Source organism: Vulpes lagopus, chromosome 2 (assembly GCF_018345385.1).
Source record: "Vulpes lagopus strain Blue_001 chromosome 2, ASM1834538v1, whole genome shotgun sequence".
NCBI classification, from domain to species: Eukaryota; Metazoa; Chordata; class Mammalia; order Carnivora; family Canidae; genus Vulpes; species Vulpes lagopus.
In genome coordinates, this window is record NC_054825.1 from 26,417,660 (window position 1) to 26,438,793 (window position 21,134).

General features: G+C 43.2%; 1 protein-coding gene and 1 pseudogene across 8 annotated transcripts in view; both read right to left on the minus strand.

Annotated features, from left to right (window-relative positions):
- GBF1 (golgi brefeldin A resistant guanine nucleotide exchange factor 1) overlaps positions 1–21,134 on the minus strand; it is a 122,514-nt gene that overhangs the window by 18,382 nt on the left and 82,998 nt on the right. For 2 of the 8 annotated variants that reach the window (XM_041742217.1, XM_041742203.1), the window contains exons 4-15: positions 15,099–15,230; positions 9,962–10,080; positions 9,266–9,374; positions 8,684–8,744; positions 7,392–7,446; positions 6,572–6,667; positions 3,324–3,471; positions 2,759–2,982; positions 2,081–2,246; positions 1,431–1,642; positions 799–897; positions 36–230 (exon numbers count right to left, since the gene is read on the minus strand). In XM_041742217.1, coding sequence (XP_041598151.1) covers positions 36–230; positions 799–897; positions 1,431–1,642; positions 2,081–2,246; positions 2,759–2,982; positions 3,324–3,471; positions 6,572–6,667; positions 7,392–7,446; positions 8,684–8,744; positions 9,266–9,374; positions 9,962–10,080; positions 15,099–15,230 — 1,616 coding nt within the window. Of the gene's footprint in view, positions 1–35; positions 231–798; positions 898–1,430; positions 1,643–2,080; positions 2,250–2,758; positions 2,983–3,323; positions 3,472–6,571; positions 6,668–7,391; positions 7,447–8,683; positions 8,745–9,265; positions 9,375–9,961; positions 10,081–15,098; positions 15,231–21,134 lie in introns of all 8 variants that reach the window. The other 6 variants (XM_041742211.1, XM_041742198.1, XM_041742253.1 and 3 more) reach the window with 3 other exon arrangements.
- LOC121484505 lies at positions 19,824–20,388 on the minus strand (annotated as a pseudogene).

Sequence of the window (21,134 nt, forward strand, 5' to 3'; positions counted from 1 at the left end):
CCTTCTTTCTAGAGGCTAGTAATAATGCTCAGCACCTTGGACAGCAGCTTGGTGAGGTCTTCAAAGAGGTTTGAACAGTAGTAGTCACAATCATAGTTGATATAGAGCTCAGTGACAAAACTGGGGATGTGCCAGAGCTGCACAATGGCCTCCAGTGCCATCTCTTTCATCTCATAAGGCATTTTGGGGTTCTCCACAGTGATGATCTCCATGAGCTTTTTGATGTACATCTGGCAATAATCCAGTAATAGCCATTTGGGTGGGGAAGCAGTTAAGATAGAGAAGAAAAATTAGACAGGAAAAACATTAAACACAAGAAGCCCAGCCAGGAAGCATACATTAAGAAACCCTTGAACGTATTCTATCCTCCTCTTTGGCCTCCATGTTGGGGGAGACCTGGCTCTCTACCTCACACTTGATCCGAAACAAGTTGCCTATTGCCCCTCTTTGTGCTCTCTATGTAAGCCTGACCTGGTACTACTCAGAGTTCCATTTTGCAACTTAGTGCCAGTTGGACTTGCCTGCCTGTGCTGCAGAGGAACTGCTGAGGAGAAAAGCCATACCCACTCATGGCAAGGTTCTCCATCAGTCCCCATATTTGGCTTTTCTCATTTTATAGCCAGCCAGTGCTCCTTTTAATTTTTCCACCAAAGAGGCCAGACAGTGAACAAAAAACTATGAAGGCTAAAAGCACTCTCTTGCAGGAGCCCCTAATTCCCATTCTTGCAGAATGAGAGAGCTGACCCCAATGAATGTCATACATCTTATTTTTTTCTTCTCCAAGTTCAATAAACTCACCTCCAATTGGAACTTGAGATGTTCCCTCATGCTCTCAAAAAGCAGGAAGCATACCCGCAGGGAAGCAGCATAAAGGTTGAGTCGCTCTACACTGAGTAGCTGGAGATCAGAGTAGGGTTAAATCATTAGGTTTCTGAACCTATGGCTCAACCAACAGAAAAGCAGGAGAGCAAAACTATATGAGGTTGCCACTAAGGTCCTGTGTTCTAAGGGACTCTATATCTAGCCATTCCCATATTTCTCTATGGCTGCCAGAGTCCCCAGGGAACTAGTAGAGTCCTATTCACAAAGACCTCTGGCTCATTGGAGAAGGAGGTTCCTTCCCAGATCCTATATCCTTTGCACCAATCAGCCAAATCTTCCTGTGCCCCCTGGTCCTTAAGAGACCCTGAAAAATAGCCAGGGGCTCAGAGCCCCTCTAAAAATTCAGTGTCGGGGATCCCTGGATGGCTCAACACTTTAGCGCCTGCCTTTGGCCTAGGGCGCGATCCTGGAGAATCGGGATCGAGTCCTGCGTCGGGCTCCCGGCATGGAGCCTGCTTCTCCCTCCTCTTGTGTCTCTGCCTCTCTCTCTCTCTCTGTCTATCATAAATAAATAAATAAATATCTTAAAAAAAAAAATTCAGTCTCACCTGGAGTAAGTGGCGGCACATCTCATCTTTGATGAGGCCCAAAAGGGTTTGGCACTGGGCTACAGGGGCAGATTCAAGAGCCACTGTCAGCAAATGCAGTCCCATGTGGATCATAACTTCTGAATTGTGGCGGTCATGTGGATTGGTGAGGGAGATGAGGAAGCGGAAGAGCTCACGGATGCAGGGAAGACCATAGGGAACCAAAGCTGTACCTAGGGAAGGCCAAGAGTAAAGTGGGATTGCTAAGAAACAAACAGCTTGGTAGCTTGGCTTGGGCTGCGCTGTATTATACAAGGCAATTTCAGGTAAGTGATTCTCTTCAAGAAAAAAAAAAATGTTTTCTTTCTGGGGAGGTAATATTACTCTCACTTATTAAAGCGATCAGAATTGATGACCCTACTTTCTGTTAAAAATCCCAAGCTTTCTAGTCTTCCCTCTCACTTCCTATTGTCCACCAAAGTCCCTCTGTATAAGCTAGAGAAGGGGTCCATCCATGCTAACAGTCCTCTGGCTTGATTCCATTTCCTGATTAGAAAATGGTCTAGAACCTGAACTAGCAGGCACTTTGGTTCCAAGATAGTCTAAGTTCAGAATGATTAGTGGGCAGGATGGGGGAGGTGACTAGACAGAGCCTGTCTGAGAGAACTCACCTTCTTTCTGGGAGGACTGTGTAAAGCGCACACCCCGGGGATTGACGTAATCCATGTCATGGACAGAGGCAGAGTCAGAGTGGTCAGCAGGAGACGTGCACTCCTCTAACACTTCGGGGATGGATTCCACAGATGCTGACTGGGCCTTTTCCACATGGACTCCTTCCTGCTATGACCAGTGGCCAGGGGATAGGAAGAGGGATGAAACAAGAGGAACTTGGGACTTACTCCCCTGAAATATCTATGCTCCAAGTGTCTCTAATGGACTACAGGTGCAGGGCCATATCAGTGGGCTGTGAATCAATGCACAATGCAAGATGGCTCAGGGAAGAGTATGGTGAAAGACTCAGAAAACACCTCCTGAGGTATCAGTGACATAAAGTGACTAGAACTCTAAAGGCAACAGAGGTTCTCTTAGGTTTGGGATTTAGAAGATCACTACCTTCCATACAAAGCTATTACTTCACTTTTGCAAAGCATTACCTGTATGCATGACTTCATAAATCCCATGAGCTACTTCTCACAGTGAGTGATGCTGTGGATTTTCTACATAGGAAATACGAAATAACCCCCACCTCAACCTTCTTTTGAGCCAAGGCCTGGACAAATGATGCAAAGGATCAAGCCAATTCCCACAGGAGAAGACTAGAAAAGGGCCTTTAAAAATCAAAGCCATACCTGGGGGTCAGGCTGCTCAGGAACCCCTAGCTCACTGCTACCAGGCTCTGTAGCTGTGCTATACCCTGGAGAGCCAGGTTGCTCCAGGTCAGTGAGGTCCTCCTTGGAGGTGGTCTGAGAGGAGAACTCCAGGCCACTGTCTGTAGAGGGGCTGACCACCGTTGAGGCAGCTTCTGAACTTGCAGAGGAGATGGGAGTGGGCACATCAATGAAGGGCATGCCCCCTGCCAAGCAAAGTAAGTAAGGCTTGAAGATGAGAGACTCTGTGTCTCTCTGTGTGAAACACATACCCTCCATGGCACCAGGGGTTCTATTTCCTAGACTGCATACTAATTTCTGCAAATGCAGGTCTCTAAAGTAGCCAGAGTTCCTCTGGAAGGAGAACCACCTTAAGTCACTGCAGAATTGCTAAATGGTCACAGTCTGAACAGACCTGGAGTTTTCCCTTTTTGCTCTTAGCAGAAGGACCAAAGCCCCTCAGTTGGCTGGTTTTCAATGTTAAAATCCCTGAGAGAAGAAGGATGTTTATTTTATCTAATCAGAGGAAGCAACCCAGGGTACTCACCGGTGAGGTTAGAGGATAAGGTGGTTCCATTGGAGGTGGGCAACTCTGAACCTGATGTTACTTTGGTCATATGGCGCAGGGGCCGGGGGGATCTCTTCTGTTTCTTCCACTTGGATGAATCACTCATGCCTCCTGCTCTCATTTTCAGCTGGAAATATCATATCTCATTAGCACTCATATTCAAACTAATATTATTTTCCTAGAAATCTCCCTTCTTTTATTCCTATTAGTCCCTAGAAAATAGCCTATATGCTCCATCTGTGCCAAAGGAAAAATCTTTTATTTTATTTTATTTTTAATTTTTCCTTTGGAAAAATATACCATCAGAATACATTCCTATACCATCAGAATACATTCCTACTCCTCTAACCTGGCTTCTACATCTGCCATTTTACAGGTCAGCCTCCTAAACATTTTACTTTTAGGCTTGCTACATATTACTCTACTTCCCTGAGTCCTGGGTCCTGAGCAATCCTAAGTCCTGTAGATGGTGCCTGACCCTCTTGCACAAAGAGTAAGGGCAGAGGCTCCTTTGCCTGAAGCTTCAGATCTCTAGGTCCTAGATTCCAGGTATTTGCTCAGGTATGTAGCACAGCCTCCTACTTCTAGTTCTTACCCAACTATGAGAGCCTGCTCCATCCCTGTCACACTCTTAGCTTTCCCACTGCTTTGTGAACTGGGCCTAGATCCTAAACATATTCCTGGCTCTCTGAAATCTTTGCATCAGATTGGTCAAAGGCTCATTCTCTGGACTCAAGGAAGGAATGGTATCCCAGTTGATTTGTGGAGTTAAGGATGGAGGTCATGTCATGCTTCTGTACTGCTCTCAATTGCTCCCAATTTTGGTACATCAGTGAGACCTATCCTTCTTACTGTTGGGTCTTTCTAGATGCAATTTTATATTCTCAGATGGTAAGCCTACTGATTTCTTGGACCCGTGCTCTATTCCATTTCCTTCTCTCCTGCTGTATTTCCATTCCTCCTATAGCTTCCTTTTAGTTGCAAAGGAAAATCTCTAAAACCCATTGTGGGAACTATTTTGGGATATAAGTTTTAATGCATTTTCTCCATCCTAACCTCATAGTTACTTTGTTTAGGCCCATTTCATTTTCCTGGTCCCAATGCCTTCTGTTAGGGTTTGAAACCAATCCCTCTAAAGTTATATCATACTACTCCTAGACTGATGGACCATTCCTGGATCAGACAATGGTAATGGTCCAGGAATCATTAGAATGCCTCTAAGAGGGTAGAAGTATTTTTCTTCACTCTCTAAAGGCTAAATACACGCATGTTATCCTTGGCCTGTTCAATTCTTCTAGTATTTGGGGGATAGGCTTCCTTCCTCAACCTTCCGTAAGCCCTCCTGAACATGGGTAACCACTGATCCTTTGCTTAGAAATCACATAATTCTTCCTTCCTTACCAATAGCTCTACTCAGAAAGGAAAGATGTCCAAGAGATGAGCCCTGCACCCAGCTCTTACTAATGTAGCAACAGCCTCACACTGGATTTACACTTCTTGTCCCTCCATCTCCAAAATGCCTATAGTAAAATGCCTAGAATGGAACTTCAAGTGCTCTGAGCACTGTGGCTAAACAGTAACCAGGGTACTCTCTCCAGTAACCACTAAAGGTCATCTGTGGGAAGTTCATGGTAAAAAGAACATTATGGGAATAAGAGTCAGCCAAATATACAGTCAAGAAGCTCAAGAGAGGGATCCCTGGGTGGCGCAGCGGTTTAGCGCCTGCCTTTGGCCCAGGGCACGATCCTGGAGACCCGGGATCGAATCCCACGTCCGGCTCCCGGTGCATGGAGCCTGCTTCTCCCTCTGCCTGTGTCTCTGCCTCTCTCTCTCTGTGACTATCATAAATAAATAAAAATAAATCTTTAAAAAAAAAAAAAAAAGAAGAAGCTCAAGAGATCAGTGAGAAAAAACAAGAACCCCCCCCCACCCCCGACGTAATCGACAATTGTTACTGAAGTCCAATAAGTACTAACATCTGGATCCACTTTTGTGAGCTACCTTTTCTCTCTAGGCAGCCTCTCAATTTCAGGGACTCCTACTTCCACTGAGTCCAGTCACTCATTGAGAATTGAGATTCCTTCCTACACCAGGATTGTCCTTCCTGTTTCCTTCTCTAACCTCTGCAAAGCTAGCTCCAACTTGATCATTCCAATTAATATTCTCTGCTTTCTGGCTGGAGTAGGAGACAAGATGCTGCCAGTTCTCACAAATGCCTCAGTCCTTAAAAAGTACAGTTAAGCTCCCTAAGGTTCCAAGGTGGGGGGTGGGCAGTAGGTGTTCAGGGAACCCTATAACACTTTATCCATATAACTCTGTATTTCCAAACAGCAGTATAAGCTTTACAAAGAACGGGCAGGTCCTAGGTCGATAATCATGGCAAAATGCTGGGCAGCTATTATAGAGAAATGCAACTTGAGACAAGTCAAGCACACAAATGAAAACCGACACAATTCATGCAAACAGAATGCAGGCCTATAGACCATTTAGCTAGGTATATACACACACACAGTTCTTATCTTCCAGAATGTACACTCTTGTGATAGATAGCCTAGACAGTCCATACCTCCTTTTCTCCCTCTTCTTCTAAGGCGTGGATATGGGGATAGGGGTAATCTTTAACTTGAACCCCTCCCTTAAGCTCCCCTACATCTTAACTTTTAAAGGACAGAGACCATCTCTGCAGAGCCCATCCTGGGCTATCCAGCTCCTTTCCATTCATCTAGAGTCCTAAATCTTGGAATAAGTCCTTTAATGTTAACTAAGAAACAAAGACCCCAACTAGATGGACAATCCTTTCCTTCCAAACCCAGTTCAGGTATCCAGATAGAGTCAAGAACTGTGCTTAAGCTCTATATGCCAGCTCTGAGACAGGGAGGGTAGAAGGGGAAGGGCCTTGCTTAGAGGTCCCTTACAATTCCCCTAGAAATGATAGACATTTAACCTCCTAACAAGGTGTCAGCAGGACCCAGGCTCTCTATATGATATATCACCAGTTCAAATCTTCCTTCTGCCTCCAGGCAACCAGATGACCTAGGAAAATTCTCAACCCTGCAAAGCTATAAACACACAGAACTCTTCCAAAGCCATGCCGTGTTACTAAGGAGGGTAAGTTGTGCTCTGCACAATGGAAATGGGACCCAGATGTTACATATTTAAAAACAACAACAACAACAACACATTTAAATAAATTAAAAGGGGGAAAGGAGAGGGAGAGGGAGAGAGACCTTGAGGTTCTTAAAGAGTAGTACCCTCTCTAACTGGTTCAGGGCTTTGGTCTGCTCCCCACTACTTAGCTCCAGTTTGTTGAGACATGGAGAAATCTGTGAAAGACAGGCAAACGAACGATTTAAACAAAGTGAAATAAACTCAGACACACGCCAACAGGGCAGAGGGCAGGAATGGGGATGGATAGCTAGGGAGAAGGGAAGGTCAGGTGCATGCACCAAATAGCCAAGGGTCATCTCCATGGGCAGAACATCTTACGGCTGCAAGTGGGATCCTTATCAGAGGCCTGTGAAGCCCAGGACTTCAGTTCAAGATAGAAAGAGGCCATTCTTCTGACCACCATTCTTCTAGTAGTTTGAGAACCTTCTGATCTAGAGTCAGGCTTGATTTGTCTCATCAACAGAGACTAGCTCAAGTGTGATCCCAGTCTAATCCAGCATTAGGGTGGTACTTAGGGCATAGGGTCCTTGGGCCTCCTACCTGCTGACAAGGCTGGGCCTTGAGGGGATGGTAGGACGTTCACCTTTATCAGCATACATTTTTATTGCAACTTGATAGGCCTCACCAAGTTTCCATGAAGGACTGGCTCACCAGCTTATGTGGTGGGTCAACAAAGATAGGCTGGGAAGGAAAAGTTGGGGAAGAAGAGGGATCTGGGGAAAAAATTAATTTCTCACTAAAGGAGTGACAGGTATTTCTAGATTCCAAGCAGAACTGTATAGACAAAAGCATGTTTTTGCTAAGCAGAGGTATCTAGGAAAATCCCCATAGCACTGAAGTTGGGATACCAAGGTTTGGATGAGGGACAGCAGGTCATACCTTCTTCATGTTGGTCCCCATATAGTTCTTGGGTTCTTCTTTAAACTGAGGTAACCTATAAGACAGAGAATCCCACAGACTGCCATTAGGGATAATAACAAACCTCCCCTGCATGCCAGCTCCAGCCCAAAGATATTCTGGGCCAGAGTATGCCCTGTCTCTTAGGAAAAGCTAGGAAGAGAAGCAGCTTTTTTAGAGCCTCATCAAAGGAAGAAATGGGGGGACTTATAACAAACACTTTCTTAAAAAGAACGTAGTCACTAAGGCAAGGTGACTAAGTGCCCTTGGAGTGTGGCTCTTTTCATCCTAAACTGACTCCTTCCTTTCCTTATTTGGCAAGAATTGATGAAAGACACAATATGGGGACAGCACAGTCCATCAAAACCCCAGGAGACTGGGCATAGAGTGAGGAGTTAAAGGCAGGTCAAGTTTTGAAACCAGTAGATCTGAGCCAGAGGAGTAACAATGCTTTGCATCAGGGTCCAGGGGCAGATGTATTTTGTAGATAGTAAGAATTATAACTTATGGATTTAAGAGCAAAATGAAATCCCCTCAGGAAGCTTTTTTTTTTTTTTTACTTTTTAACTAGACTACGTTTTAGAGCAATTTTAGGTTCATAGCAAAATTGAGCAGAATATACACTGATTTCCCCTTGTAGAGTCCTGGCTCCCACAGATGTATAGTCATCCTCATTATTAATATCTTCCTAAGGAGGCTTTAAAGCTCTTGCCTCAGTCAGTTCATCTCAAAGTCTATTGAAAAAAGGTGTAGGAAACAGGCAGTTAGGCATAGTATGAAAAGGCCTCCTAGACCCTAAATTGAGGGCCTCGACTAGGGTAACCAGTAGTCTTGGTTTGCCAGAGACTGAAGGGTTTGCAGGGATGCAGGACTTGCAGTGCTAAAATCAGGATAGTCTGGGCAAACAAGGCGGTCACCCTAGCCTTGGTCCTTCTTCAGAGAGCTCAGCACCCTATTCCGGGCTCCCTTGAATTTGGCTTCCTCTCGGGTTCCCTTTCCCAGCTGCTACCTGCACAGAAACAGACACAACTTTGGGAAGCAAAACAAGGTCTGTCAGCCTAGATCAAATAACCCTCTGCTTCCCCCTGAGGCCAAGCCAGCTCTCTCCTCCTCCCTTGTTCAGTAACCCTGGACCCAGAGAACTACCCCATCCATACTCCCAGCAGCCTCTGAAGTGGCTGTGGGGTTGGCCAGGTCCCTGAAGTGGCTGTGTGGAAGCAGGAAGGCTCAAGAGGCCTGGGCAGCCGGGCTGAAGCAAACAGCAGCAGGTTTACCTTGTGAAGAGCAGCTGCACCATGTCTACGAGAGTGTGCTCTGCGGATTTTCTCAATAACTCTGCACAGGAAAAAACAAATAACACAGGTGTCATTACTTGCTGTGCTATTATCAGGAGGCTTCTCAGAGCAGACTCCCCTCCAAACCTTGTTTACTAAGGATTATGCCAAACTTATTAAAACCAGCTCCAGCTCAGCCTGGCAGCCACAACTTCACTAGCCCACTAGGTGGCACTACTGAGTCAGGCGTAAAAAAAAAAAAAAGGAGGGGGCAAGATGATATGTTTTCAAGGGCTACAGGCTAGTCTCAATCGCAGAAACCCCAAGGGAGGAAGATTTGGTGCCTGGGTTGAGTCCGTTAGGGATCTATCCCAGTTCCTGCCCTAGCAAAACGTACTAAGGTCTCTATTCTAGCTGTACAACAATCAAGTAAAGACTTCTAGACCCCTATGGCTCCACAAGGTAGGTGATGGAGAAGTCCTGAGTTTTCTACCTCTCTGGGGTTCAGAGACAGCATCCTTTATTTATACTCATGGATACTGGCCCTAGGAATGATGATAGGCCCAATATTAAAGCACCTACCACTGAGCCTCATTTCAAAGCAGATCCGGAAACAAGACTGCATAATCTCACACACAGATTCATTGGTTAGGTGGGCACCTGCTGGGGTCAGCAACAGAGTCCGAAGCACCTACCAGGAAGAAAGTGGAGATACAGTGATAAATAAAGCAGGCTAGGTAAAATGGGGTTACCTGAGGGGAGAGAAGCTGCTTCCTGTTCCTCTAGTATCCTACGAAAGCATTCAGGGATGAGAGAGAGGTTAGCAAGAACGCTGACCTCACTTCAGTTTGGTGGGGGGGTGGGGGGGGTGGGAATCTCCCAGGAGCTTGTCTTGGGAACTGTGCTTTCACTCTGTATGACCCCAACACAGCTCAGCACTCACTCCAGCCCTAGCCCACAAGCCCAACAGATGGATGGCACATATGATCTGCCAGAGGTACAAGTATATTAAGGGCTTCCGGTATTTGATATCAATTCATTTGAAGCTTTTAATTATTTCCTTAGAAAAGCCTTTTACAAAAAAAACAAAAAACAAACAAACAAAAAAAAACCACACCTTTTACTTTGGGTACCCGAGCTGCTTATTTGGAAACAAAGTAGCTCCCTAAGCCCCAGTGGAGTCAAAACACAACTTCAGGCTGCCGGCTGACTTGGGTAAGGAGAGCCGACAGCACCAGCTCCTGGCCATTAGCCTAATTGCTCTTCCCCTCCATTTACCTGAAGGATTTTCATCAGGACAACCTCATCGCTGGCAGGATCTGTGCCCACAAAACGGGCGTGGGTGACAGCATCTGCCATGTTCTCCATGCCCTCTGCTGTGCCCTCATGAGTGGGATCTGCTCCAACAAAAAGAGGGAAGACTAAATGGTATGGAGAGGGAGACAGAAAAGGCAAGATATCCTGTATAGGGACTGCTTTGAGAGACTGTTCTTTCTCCTCTGCAATTTCCTAACCTATGGCTACTACTTGAGCTACCTGAGAATTTTGCCCATAAAGATTTAACCAGCTCCTCAGTACAAATTGCACTATGTAAAATGGTGGTTCTCAAACTTAAGGATATTATCAGAATCACCCATTAGACTTGTTAAAAATACAAATTACTGAGCCCACTCAGACTTTTGATTTAGTGGGGCCTGAGAATTTGCATTTCTAACCAGATCCCAGGAGAAGTTAATGCTGCTGGTCAGAGGAATCATACTTTGGATTCACTGGTGTAAGGCTACTCATTCCACAGAGGAAGGGCCTAGAAATACAAGTTTTTGACCCATAGCAAGGGCCAAGTAGGGTGAGACCTTTGAACACCAACGTTGTAGCCTTCTCTGTTCATGTATTCTCTTTCAACACATCTCTCTCTGGTTGCTTTTAGAGTTTTGTGTTCAGGTGTAAGCAGGGTAGGGGAGTAGGGGAAAGAAATGGACAGTCCCTCTGCCAATACTAAATCTGGGTACCACATTACAACAAATCAGAGACCTGTTCTTGCTTTGGTTTCATTCTTATTTAAAACAATGTGACATGAAGCAAGAATCATTTTACCATCTTAACTAAACAGGTATTAGAAGAGAAACGGAACAAACTAAACATAACTAGAGGCTGGCTGAGTGGGGAGGAGGAGGAGGACGAGAGAATTTCAACAGTGAAGAGGGGAGAAGATAACTCAGACAACCAGCCCGTGCTAGAAACAAATGCTGCCAACGGGGAAACTGCTCCCATTCATGTGCTAAATATCCACAAGGAGAACCAAAGAAGGGGCCTCCATCAAGACCTACAAAGGTCCCCACAGAACTGCCTGGATTATCCTTGAAGGGGAAACATAAGTAGGAAAAAAACGCAGAAACATTACAAAGCTTTGCAAGTGACCAAAAAAGTTGCTCCAGAGGGGGCATAGTATAATATAGGAGCACCTGTGAGTTTTAAGTGGTGGGAATTAAAAGACATCCTACCATTTTCTCTTTCCTGGTACCTGAAATTTAACAGAGTTCCCAAGCCTAAAGCTCAGGGGATAGGTGAGAAACCAGAATATTTCCCTTGCAACAATTAACCTAAAGACTTTCATTAATTGTAATGGTTTTCATCTTTATCTTCTGTCCTGATTACTCTCTGACACCTGGCCAAAGACTCAATTCGTCCTTACAGCATTGCCCTACTCAGCATCAGGGGTGGTTACTTAGAGGTCATATACAAGGAAGCCAATTTCATGATGATACACAGTATATGGGTGATTCAGCCACTTCTATTACTCCAACTGTCTCCATGTTTCTCCCATTCAACTCATTCTATACTCTGTAGGTCCTTGGCCTGAGTCTTCTCTCCCAGCTCTGCCCCGACCATCTTTATTCAGGCCAACAGGGGCCACAGCAGGACCTTTCCTATCACAGGAAAATTCAGGTCTTCAGTGTTGTATGGTGTTTCAGAGCTCAGTGAATGGCAGTGTTGCTTCCACATCACAAGGCTCCCAGGGGTCTATTTCTTCCCCTCTTTCAGTAATCTCCCTTGTTAAAGTAGTTTAACTGATCTCTTTGTAGCTCTTATCCTCTGAGGTTGAATGAAGTAGCAAAGTTAATTTTCTAAAAAGGCAGGTAAAAGTGACAGGTTTTTTTTTTTTTTAAAGATTTTATTTATTTATTCATGCAGAGAGAGAGAGAGAGAGAGAGAGGCAGAGACACAGGCAGAGGGAGAAGCAGGCTCCATGCAGGAAGCCCAACGTGGGACTCGATCCTGGGTCTCCAGGATGACACCCTGGGCTGCAGGTGGCGCTAAACCGCTGCGCCACTGGGGCTGCCCGTTTTTGTTTTTGTTTTTGTTTTTTTAAGATTTTATTTATTTATTCATAAGAGACACACAGGGAGAGGCAGAGACACAGGCAGAGGGAGAAGCAGGCCCCATGCAGGGAGCCCAATGTGGGACTTGATCCTGGGACTCCAGGATCTTGCCCTGAGCCAAAGGAAGATGCTCAACTGCTGAGCCACCCAAGTGTCCCAAGAGTGACAGGGTTTTAGAACTACAGCAGAGCCTGTCAGGTAATCAGTGGCACAAATCCTAGTCTGGTAGCTGTGTAGGGCCAAACAAAAGGTGATCCTTGGAGAAGGATCTAAAATAATCCTAGAAGCCTTGGGTCACAGGATTGAGGGGTGAGGGCTATTTCTTCCAGGATAGCCTAAACAAAAGATTGTTTGGTTTAGGATTACTTAGCAGAACTTGTCTGCCCCAGGACCCCTTCCTTAGAATGTCCTTTCCTGGTCACTCTGGAGCAGACTGCAGGCAAATTTGCCAATCTCAACTCCTTTGCCTTCTGGCTTTCATTCACTCCTTCCTGCCCTCTTTCTCATGCCCACTGCAATCACCACCTCCAGCATTCTCTTTTCCCACCACAGGAAACTTCAATGACCAGCTGGCCTGAGGTCTCCAATGACAAGCCTGTCTGCCAAGCCCAGGAAGGGGGAGAGAATAACACTGACAAGAGACTAAAGGGAAGAAACAGAGGGCGGCTGGAGAGAGATGACCTGCAGGTGGTGCTCAGGGCAAGGCTGAAAGTAGCTGAGGGATTTTTTTTTTTTTTTTTTTTTTTTTTGCTTAGGAAAAGTATGAAGCTAGGACTAGTGCCTAGGGAAGCTGATGCACCTCTTCAGAACTTAGCTGGCACCCAGGATTTCTAAGGGTCCTGAATGCTTCAGCTAAGCAAATCCCATTTTCTAGAAAAGATAAAGGGTTTTATTGCCCTGAACTGAAAGCCATTTTTTCCCCCCTGGCTGGCTACAGCCTAAGCGGTCTCTTTTCTTGTCTCCTTACTTAGAAACAAAGACAGCTGCCTATTTTCTAAGTTCCTCACCCTTGCGCATGGGCTAGCAATAAGAGAAAAGGAATTCAGGATCCAACTACAAAGGAATCTGAAAAATACAGCATAAACAAATTCAGAGATAAACAGCCTGAATAAAATATTTCGGCTAGATTGGGAGAAAATATTTATAATACCCTGATAGACAATGGACTAATATTCCCACTATACAAAGAACTCCTACAAATTAATAAGAAAAATAAAACTCAATAAAATAACAGGAAAAGAGGAAACTCAAATGTTTAACTTAAAAATACATAAAAAGAATAAAATACCAGTTTTTACTCATCAAATTAGCACAAATGAAGAATCTAATATTCAGTGCTGGTGAGAGGGTGGGGAAAAGGAAATTCTCAAATATTACTGTTGGAAGTATAGATAACTATGATTTTCTAGGAAAGCTGATAGTACCTATGAAAATATAATATGCACATGGCCATTAATCCAAAAATTTCAAGTATAGGAATCTGTCATACAAAGGAAAATTAGGGATCCCTGGGTGGCGCAGCGGTTTGGCGCCTGCCTTTGGCCCAGGGCGCGATCCTGAGACCCAGGATCGAATCCCACGTCAGGCTCCCGGTGCATGGAGCCTGCTTCTCCCTCCGCCTGTGTCTCTGCCTCTCTCTATCTCTCTGTGACTATCATAAATTAAAAAAAAAAAAAAAAGGATTATTTAAAAAAAAAAGAGATGAATCCACCTGCTTAATCTCACTAGTGGTCACTGAGCTGAAGTTAGAGATCTGTAGGTGGGAGCAGGACTGGAGGGGCAGAGCTCTAGGTGGGTCTCATTAGCTTGGATTATTTCTTTAAAAAAAAAAAAAAAAACAAAAAAACAAAAAAAAAACAAAGGAAAATTAATAAATAAGGACATATGAGCAAGAATGCTTAAATTAACATTATTTAAAGTGGCTCAAAATAGGATACCTATATAAACTTCCAATTATATGATACATAAGTTCTGGGGATGAAATGTAAAACATTGTAACTATAATTAAAAATACTACACTGTATATTTGTATATGTGTTGCCAAAGCTAGCAAAACTACATTGTATATTTGAAAGTTGGTAAGAGAATAGATCTTAAAAGTCCTCATCACAAGAAAAAAAAATCTGAAACTATATGAGGTGTTGAGTGCTAATATGTATACTAGTCATTATGTTGTATACCTTAAACCAAATACAATCATATCTCAATAAAACTTGAGGAAAAAAGAATAAATCAGATAGATAATTATATCACATACATCTTTTTTTTTTCACGTACATCTTTCTACGTTAATACTATTAAGTGGAAAAAAAGAAAATCCGTAGCACATAAACCTATTTTTTCAAATGGTACTTTACATATATTTATATATGTGTAAAGAAAGGTATAGAAAGATTCAAACCAGCCTGTCAACATTATTTGCCTAAGGAAGAAGAAGGAACATCGAGAGAGGAAAAACCATTCATTTTTCTTTTAGTCACCTCTTTATCTTCTTAAAATAAGTATACATATTTGAAAAATAACTTTAAAAAATAAACCAAATCAAATCTCCAAGAGCACCATACCCATAATTCCCTTTCTAAAGCACAAAGAAACCAGAGTCCCAAGGAAACCCCTTCTTCCTCCCCACTCTCCATGACCTGAGTCAATTAGCATGATGAGGGATGCCTGGGTTGCTCAGAGGTTGAGCACTGGCCTTTTGGCCTGGAGTGTGATCGTGAAGTCCTGGGATCAAGTCCCACATCAGGCTCCCTGCATGGAGCCTGCTTCTCTCTCTGCCTATGTCTTTGCCTCTCTCTCTCTCTCTCTCTGTGTCTTTCATAAATAAATAAATAAAATCTTCAAACAAAACAAAACAAAACAAAAAAAACTTCAATTAGCATGATGAGTAACCAATTAAAAGTCTTACTTCTCTCCTACAAGGAAACAGATGGCTAGGGGAAACTTTCCATTATCACCAGCTCACTGTCTAAAACCTGACCACCCCACGAAAGGCAGGAAGTACTGTGGTCATCCAAAAAGGCCTGAGTTCTTACCTATGAGTGCATAGGACAGGAACTTGTTGACAGAGGTAAGTGCCAGTCCAGTGATAGGGCCAGTGGTATCTTCAGAGCGAATCACTTCCAGAAATGGACGGAGGAACACATTGGGTTCAATTTCGGAGAGTTCTGCAAGAAAAACAGAAATGAAGGGATGCCATCTGACAAACGCTAAACCCTAGAAAAAGACCCTTCTTATCTGTGCCATAAGGCTAGAATTCTTAGTTACTGGGCCAATCTTCCTTCCTCTGAATTAGCTTAAATCATCACAGACACTGTATCATTTTACCTGTAAAATTTTTAGTATGTAGCTCAAAGACTAAGAAGTTAAAAAACAAAAACGCTACAGTATTGAGGTGCCTGGGTGGCGCAGTTAGTTAGGCATCTAACTCTTCATTTCAGCTTGGGTCGTGATCTTAGGATGGTGAGATTGAGCCCTGCACTGAGCTCAGCACTCAGTGCACTCTGCTTGAGATTCTCTCCCTTACTCTCCCCCTTCCAGTTGTGCTTTCTTTCAAATAAACAAATAAATCTTAACCACCACCCCCACAAAAACACAGTATCATTATCATGCTTTAAAAAGTAGCAATAGGAAAAAAAAAAAAAGAAAAAAAAAGTAGCAATAGGGGCACTGGGGTGGCTCGATAAGTTAAGAGTCCCACTCTTGTTCTTAGCTCAGGTCTTGATATCGGGTTGTTGTTGTTTTTTTCTAAGATTTTATTTATTTATTCATGAGAGACACAGAGACAGAGAGAGAAAGACAGAGACACAGGCAGAGGGAGAAGCAGGCTCCATGCAGGGAGCCCGACGTGGAACTCGATCCCAGGTCTCCAGGATCACACCCTGGGCTGAACACGGTGCTAAACTGCTGAGCCACCTGGGCTGCCCTTGATAGCAAGGTCTTGAGTTCAAGCCTCGCATCAGGCTCCACGCTGGGCATGGATGAATCCACTTAAAAATAAATAAGTAAATAGCAATAAAATGGCTAAGATGGTAAATTTTGTTATATGTATTTTACCACAATTTAAATGTTAACAGTAATTCTTTAATATCATCAAATACTGTTGGGTCAATTTTCCATGTCCATTTCACCACTCTTCCTAGTTGCACATAGATAAACTTCATCTCAAGTATAGTCAATGTGGCCAAAGAGGTCCCAAGGTGAGCTACCTTTTTTTTTTTTTTCTGTTATGGTTAAGGTCACTTCTCTTAAAGAATGTAGCACATTCCAGGAAGATGAGGAAAAACACTGAGGCTTCTAGTCCCTTGCTGAAAAATAAGCCTAAAAAGAACAAAAGCCTGTGCAGTCACTAGTCACTACTCTTAGAGACAGTTTGTAAGCTTGGAAGGTCCTAACTACTTTTCGGCTGCCTTTTTGCCTAGCACAAAGTAAAGGGCTAAAGGAGCAACTCATAATCTTCATTTTACAGATGAGAAAAATAAAGCTTAGATAAACTACATGATTGGCCCCACATAGCTAATAAGCACCAAAGCTGGGATTTTAACACAGTCTATATACATGGTTTCAAAACTTGTGAAACCATCACATCTATTCTACCTACCAGCACAAACTCCTGAATTTAGAAGGCTTCATTCCAGCTCTAAGAATATAGACTGCAATGACTTTGTTCTCTACCCTGCTCTATAGAATTTGTTTTTCTAGAGTCTGTTATGCTTTCATCTTTCAGAGACCAGCTCCCTAAAAAGGCTTCCTAAATTGCCCAGAAAGATTTGAGAACGTGATCAAGGCTGCCCACCTTTAGAGACAAAAGAAAGCTAGGTTTTCTAAGTACCTTCATTTTCATGCAAATGTAGGGAGCTTCCTACTCGATTCCTACCACCTCCCTCTTTGAGTAAACATTTCCCTGGGCCCGGCTGCTCCTCTGATTAATGCTTTAATTAATTGGCAGATTGGGTAGCATTTTCCAAGCCTGTATGTACAGTGATCACATCAGCTGTATAAAACCTGCTTCTTATCCCCCACCTACCCCCACCTAGAGATGTACAATTTGCAGGAAAAACCTAGACAAAAACCTTTGTGTATGTGAGGTGGTAGAGGGTTGAGATGTAAGGAATAGAAATACGAGGAAAAACTGAAATATATAAAACACTTTTATAAGATATATTTTATAAATATAAAGTCATCTAGTCTTGCTGCTTTAGAAACATTATTACATATGATTTGGTCTGTCATTTAAAAAAATATGGCCATGGTAAGTATAGCTGAGATATAAAAGTCTAGATGGAAAAATAATCTTTGAGAAGTGAGAAAGGAAACATTTTTTGAGCTTTCATCCAGTTGCTGTAAGAATAGTTTCTTCATGTCTTCCTTCATGGTGAAAGACTAGGGAAATTTCATAGCCATAGTTTGACACTTCCAGAGCCATGTGCATTTTTTTTTAATTTGGTAAAACCAACTCTTGCTGGTATAGTGTTCTATAAATTTTAACCTAATGTGACAACTGGGACACAGAACAGTTTCATTGCCCCAGAAACCTTCCTCTTATTTCTTTATAGTCACACCCTCCTCCCCACTCGCATACCTGTCAGTCAACTATCACCATAGTTTTATCAAGAGGGTCACTAAATGAAATCATACAGTATGTTACTTTTGAGACTGGCTTCTTTGACTCAGCATGATGCCTTTGGGATTCATCTAAACTGCTGCTCAACAGTTTGGTCCCTTTTTATTGTTGTGTAGTATTCCATCATGTGTATATACCACAGTTTATCCATTTACTAATTGAAGGACATTTGGCTTCTCCAGTTTGAGGCAATTTTGAGTAAAACGGCTATTAACGTTTGTGTACAGTTTTTTTAATTTTTTTTTTATTTATTTATGATAGTCACAGAGAGAGAGAGAGAGAGAGAGAGAGGCAGAGACATAGGCAGAGGGAGAAGCAGGCTCCATACACCGGGAGCCCGACGTGGGATTCGATCCCGGGTCTCCAGGATCATGCCCTGGGCCAAAGGCAGGTGCCAAACCGCTGCGCCACCCAGGGATTCCCCTAGAGCCACAGACAGAGGGAGAAGCAGGCTCCATGCAGGGAGCCCGATGTGGGACTCGATCCCGGGTCTCCAGGATCACACCCCAGGCTGCAAGCGGCGCCAAACCGCTGCACCACCGGGGCTGCCCCTTGCTGTTGATTTTAGAGACTTCTTTATCTATTCTAGATTCAGGCTTTTATTGGCAACACAATGATTTACAAATGTTTTCTCCCAGTCTGCAGCTGGTCTTTTCAGTATCTTAATGGTATCTCTCATAGAGCAGGTTTTTACTTTTGATCAGGTCTGGTGTGTCAGGTTTTTTTCTTTTGTGCATTGTGGTTTTGGTGTCATATCTAAGTACTCTCTGCATAATCCCAAGCCACAAAGATTTTTCCTGTGTTTTCCTCTAAAAGATATACAGGTTTATGCTTATTGTTTACATCTGTAACCTATTTTGAGTTAATTTTTCTATAATGTGTGAGGTTTCCATGGAGGTTCTTTTTTGTTTTTTGCATATGGATGTCCATTTGTTCCAACATTTGTTGAAAAAAATTCTTTGCCACTGAGTTATCATTGCAGCTTTGCCAATAATTATTTGACCTTATTTTTGTAAGTATATTCTGTTCCATTGATCTGTGTATCTAACTCTCTGAAAGCAAACTGTCTTGATTAACTATATTCTGTCTTAAAATCAGACTAGTGTGATCCTTCCAACTTTATTTTTTTTTTAATTTTTATTTATTTATGATAGTCACACACACAGAGAGAGAGAGAGGCAGAGACACAGGCAGAGGGAGAAGCAGGCTCCATGCACCGGGAGCCCGACATGGGATTCGATCCCGGGTCTCCAGGATCGTGCCCTGGGCCAAAGGCGGGCGCCAAACTGCTGCGCCACCCAGGGATCCCTTTTTTTTTTTTTTAATACTTCTTTCAGCATTCTAGTTCCTTCCCCTCCCCTCCTCCCTCCTTTCCTTTCTAAGATTTGATTTATTTATTTGACAGAGAGAGGGAGAGCACAAGTTGGGGGAGTGGCAGGCAGAGGGAGAGAGAGAAGCAGACTCCCCACCAAGCAGGGAGGCCAACACAGGGCTTGGATCTTAGGATCCCTGAGATCATGACCAGAGCCAAAGGCCAATGCCTAACCGACTGAGCCACCCAGGAGCCCTTGCCTTTCCATTTCAACATAAATTGTCTATATTTACAAACAATTTTGCTGGGTATTTGATAGGAGTTGCATTGAGTCTATAGATTACTTTGGGAAGAAATGACGTCGTTACTAAATTGTGCCTACCAACCCATGGATATGGTAGTTTCTTTATATCTTCTTAATTTCTTTCATCAGTGTATTATAATTTTCAGCATACAGATTCTATATATGTTTTATAACATGTATAAGTACTTAAGAATTTTATTTGGTATGCTTATAAATGGTATTGTATTTCAATTTCAGATCCCAGATAATAATTTTTAATATATAGAAATGTGACTTATTTTTGTTGTTGTTGTTGTTTTAATTTTTTAAAATATTTTATTTATTTATTCATGAGAGAGACAGAGAGAGAGGCAGAGACATAGGCAGAGGGAGAAGCAGGCTCTGCGCAGGGAGCCCAATGTGGGACTGGATTCAGGGACTCCAGGATCACACCCAGGGCCAAAGCCAGGTGCTAAACTGCTGAGCCACCCAGAGGTCCCTGTTGTTGTTGTTTTAAATCAGAACATTTATTATGTGACCAATCACTGAAATCCTAAAGATGAACTGGATGCTGCAAGAGCTGCCTTCCTGGGCATAAGTGTTGTTCCTTCAAAGAATCCATGCCTGAATCTGCAGTTCAGATACAGATGTTACAATACAATTTTGAGGTACTTCATTCAACCAGTCCCAGTGGTATTTCATTGTTGTTGTTTTTTAAGATTTATTTATTTTAGAGTGAGAGGAGAGAGAAAAAGAAAGAGGGAGAGAGAGAGAGAGAGTGTGTGGGGGGGTGGAGGGGCAGGAGGGGGAGAGAAAATGAAGCAGACTCCTCACTGAGCATAGAGCCAGATGTGGGGCTCAATCCCACCACCCTAAGATCACGACCTGAGCTGAAACCAAGAGTAGGATGCTTAACTGACTGTGCCACCCAGGTGCCCTGGTATTCATCTTTAGCCTTGGCACTCCAGTTATGCTTCTTTTCTGTTTGGTAGGATTGTCACATTTGCCATAGGTTTACTTCTGAAGGTGGTAGGCCTTAGAGCCACAGTGGCAACACAATGTGTATATCTTACTTCAATGCTTTCCAAATGCTATCCCCTTTGTCATTTCACTTGTGTGGCTGAGACCAAAGAGACAAAATGAGACTGATGTTTTTTTTAAAGATTTTATTTGTTTATTCATTCATAGAAGACACAGAGAGAGAGAGAGAGAGAGGCAGAGACACAGGCAGAGGGAGAAGTAGGCTCCCCACAAGGAGCCCGATGCAGGACTCGATCCTGAGTCTCCAGGATCACGCCCTGGGCTGAAGGTGGCACTAAACCACTGAGCCACCCAGGCTGCCCTGATTTTTGTTTTTTTTTTAAGATTTTATTTATTTATTCATGAGAAACATACACACTGAGAGGTAGAGATACAGGCAGAGGGAGAAGCAGGCTCCCTGTAGGGAGCCCAATGTGGGACTTGATCCCAGGACCCTGGAATCATGACTCAAGCCAAAGGCAGATGCTCAACCACTGAGCCACCCAGGCATCCCACAAAATGTGACTGAATTTTGTGTGTTGACTTTATCCTGTGACCTTACTAAACTCACTTATTAGTTCTAGGATTTTTTGGTTTTGGTTTTGTAGATTCCTTGGTGTTTTCTACATGGACCATTATGTTATCTGCATACAGTGAGTTTTATTTCTTACTTTCCAATTTACATGCCTTTTATTTCCTTTTCTCATTTCACTGCACTGGCTGGGATTTCCAGTACTGTGAAAGTAGACCACTTTTCTTGCTGTCACCTTTAGGGTAAATGCATTCATTGTTTTACCATAGTGTATGATGTTAGTCATAAGTTTTTTGTAGAT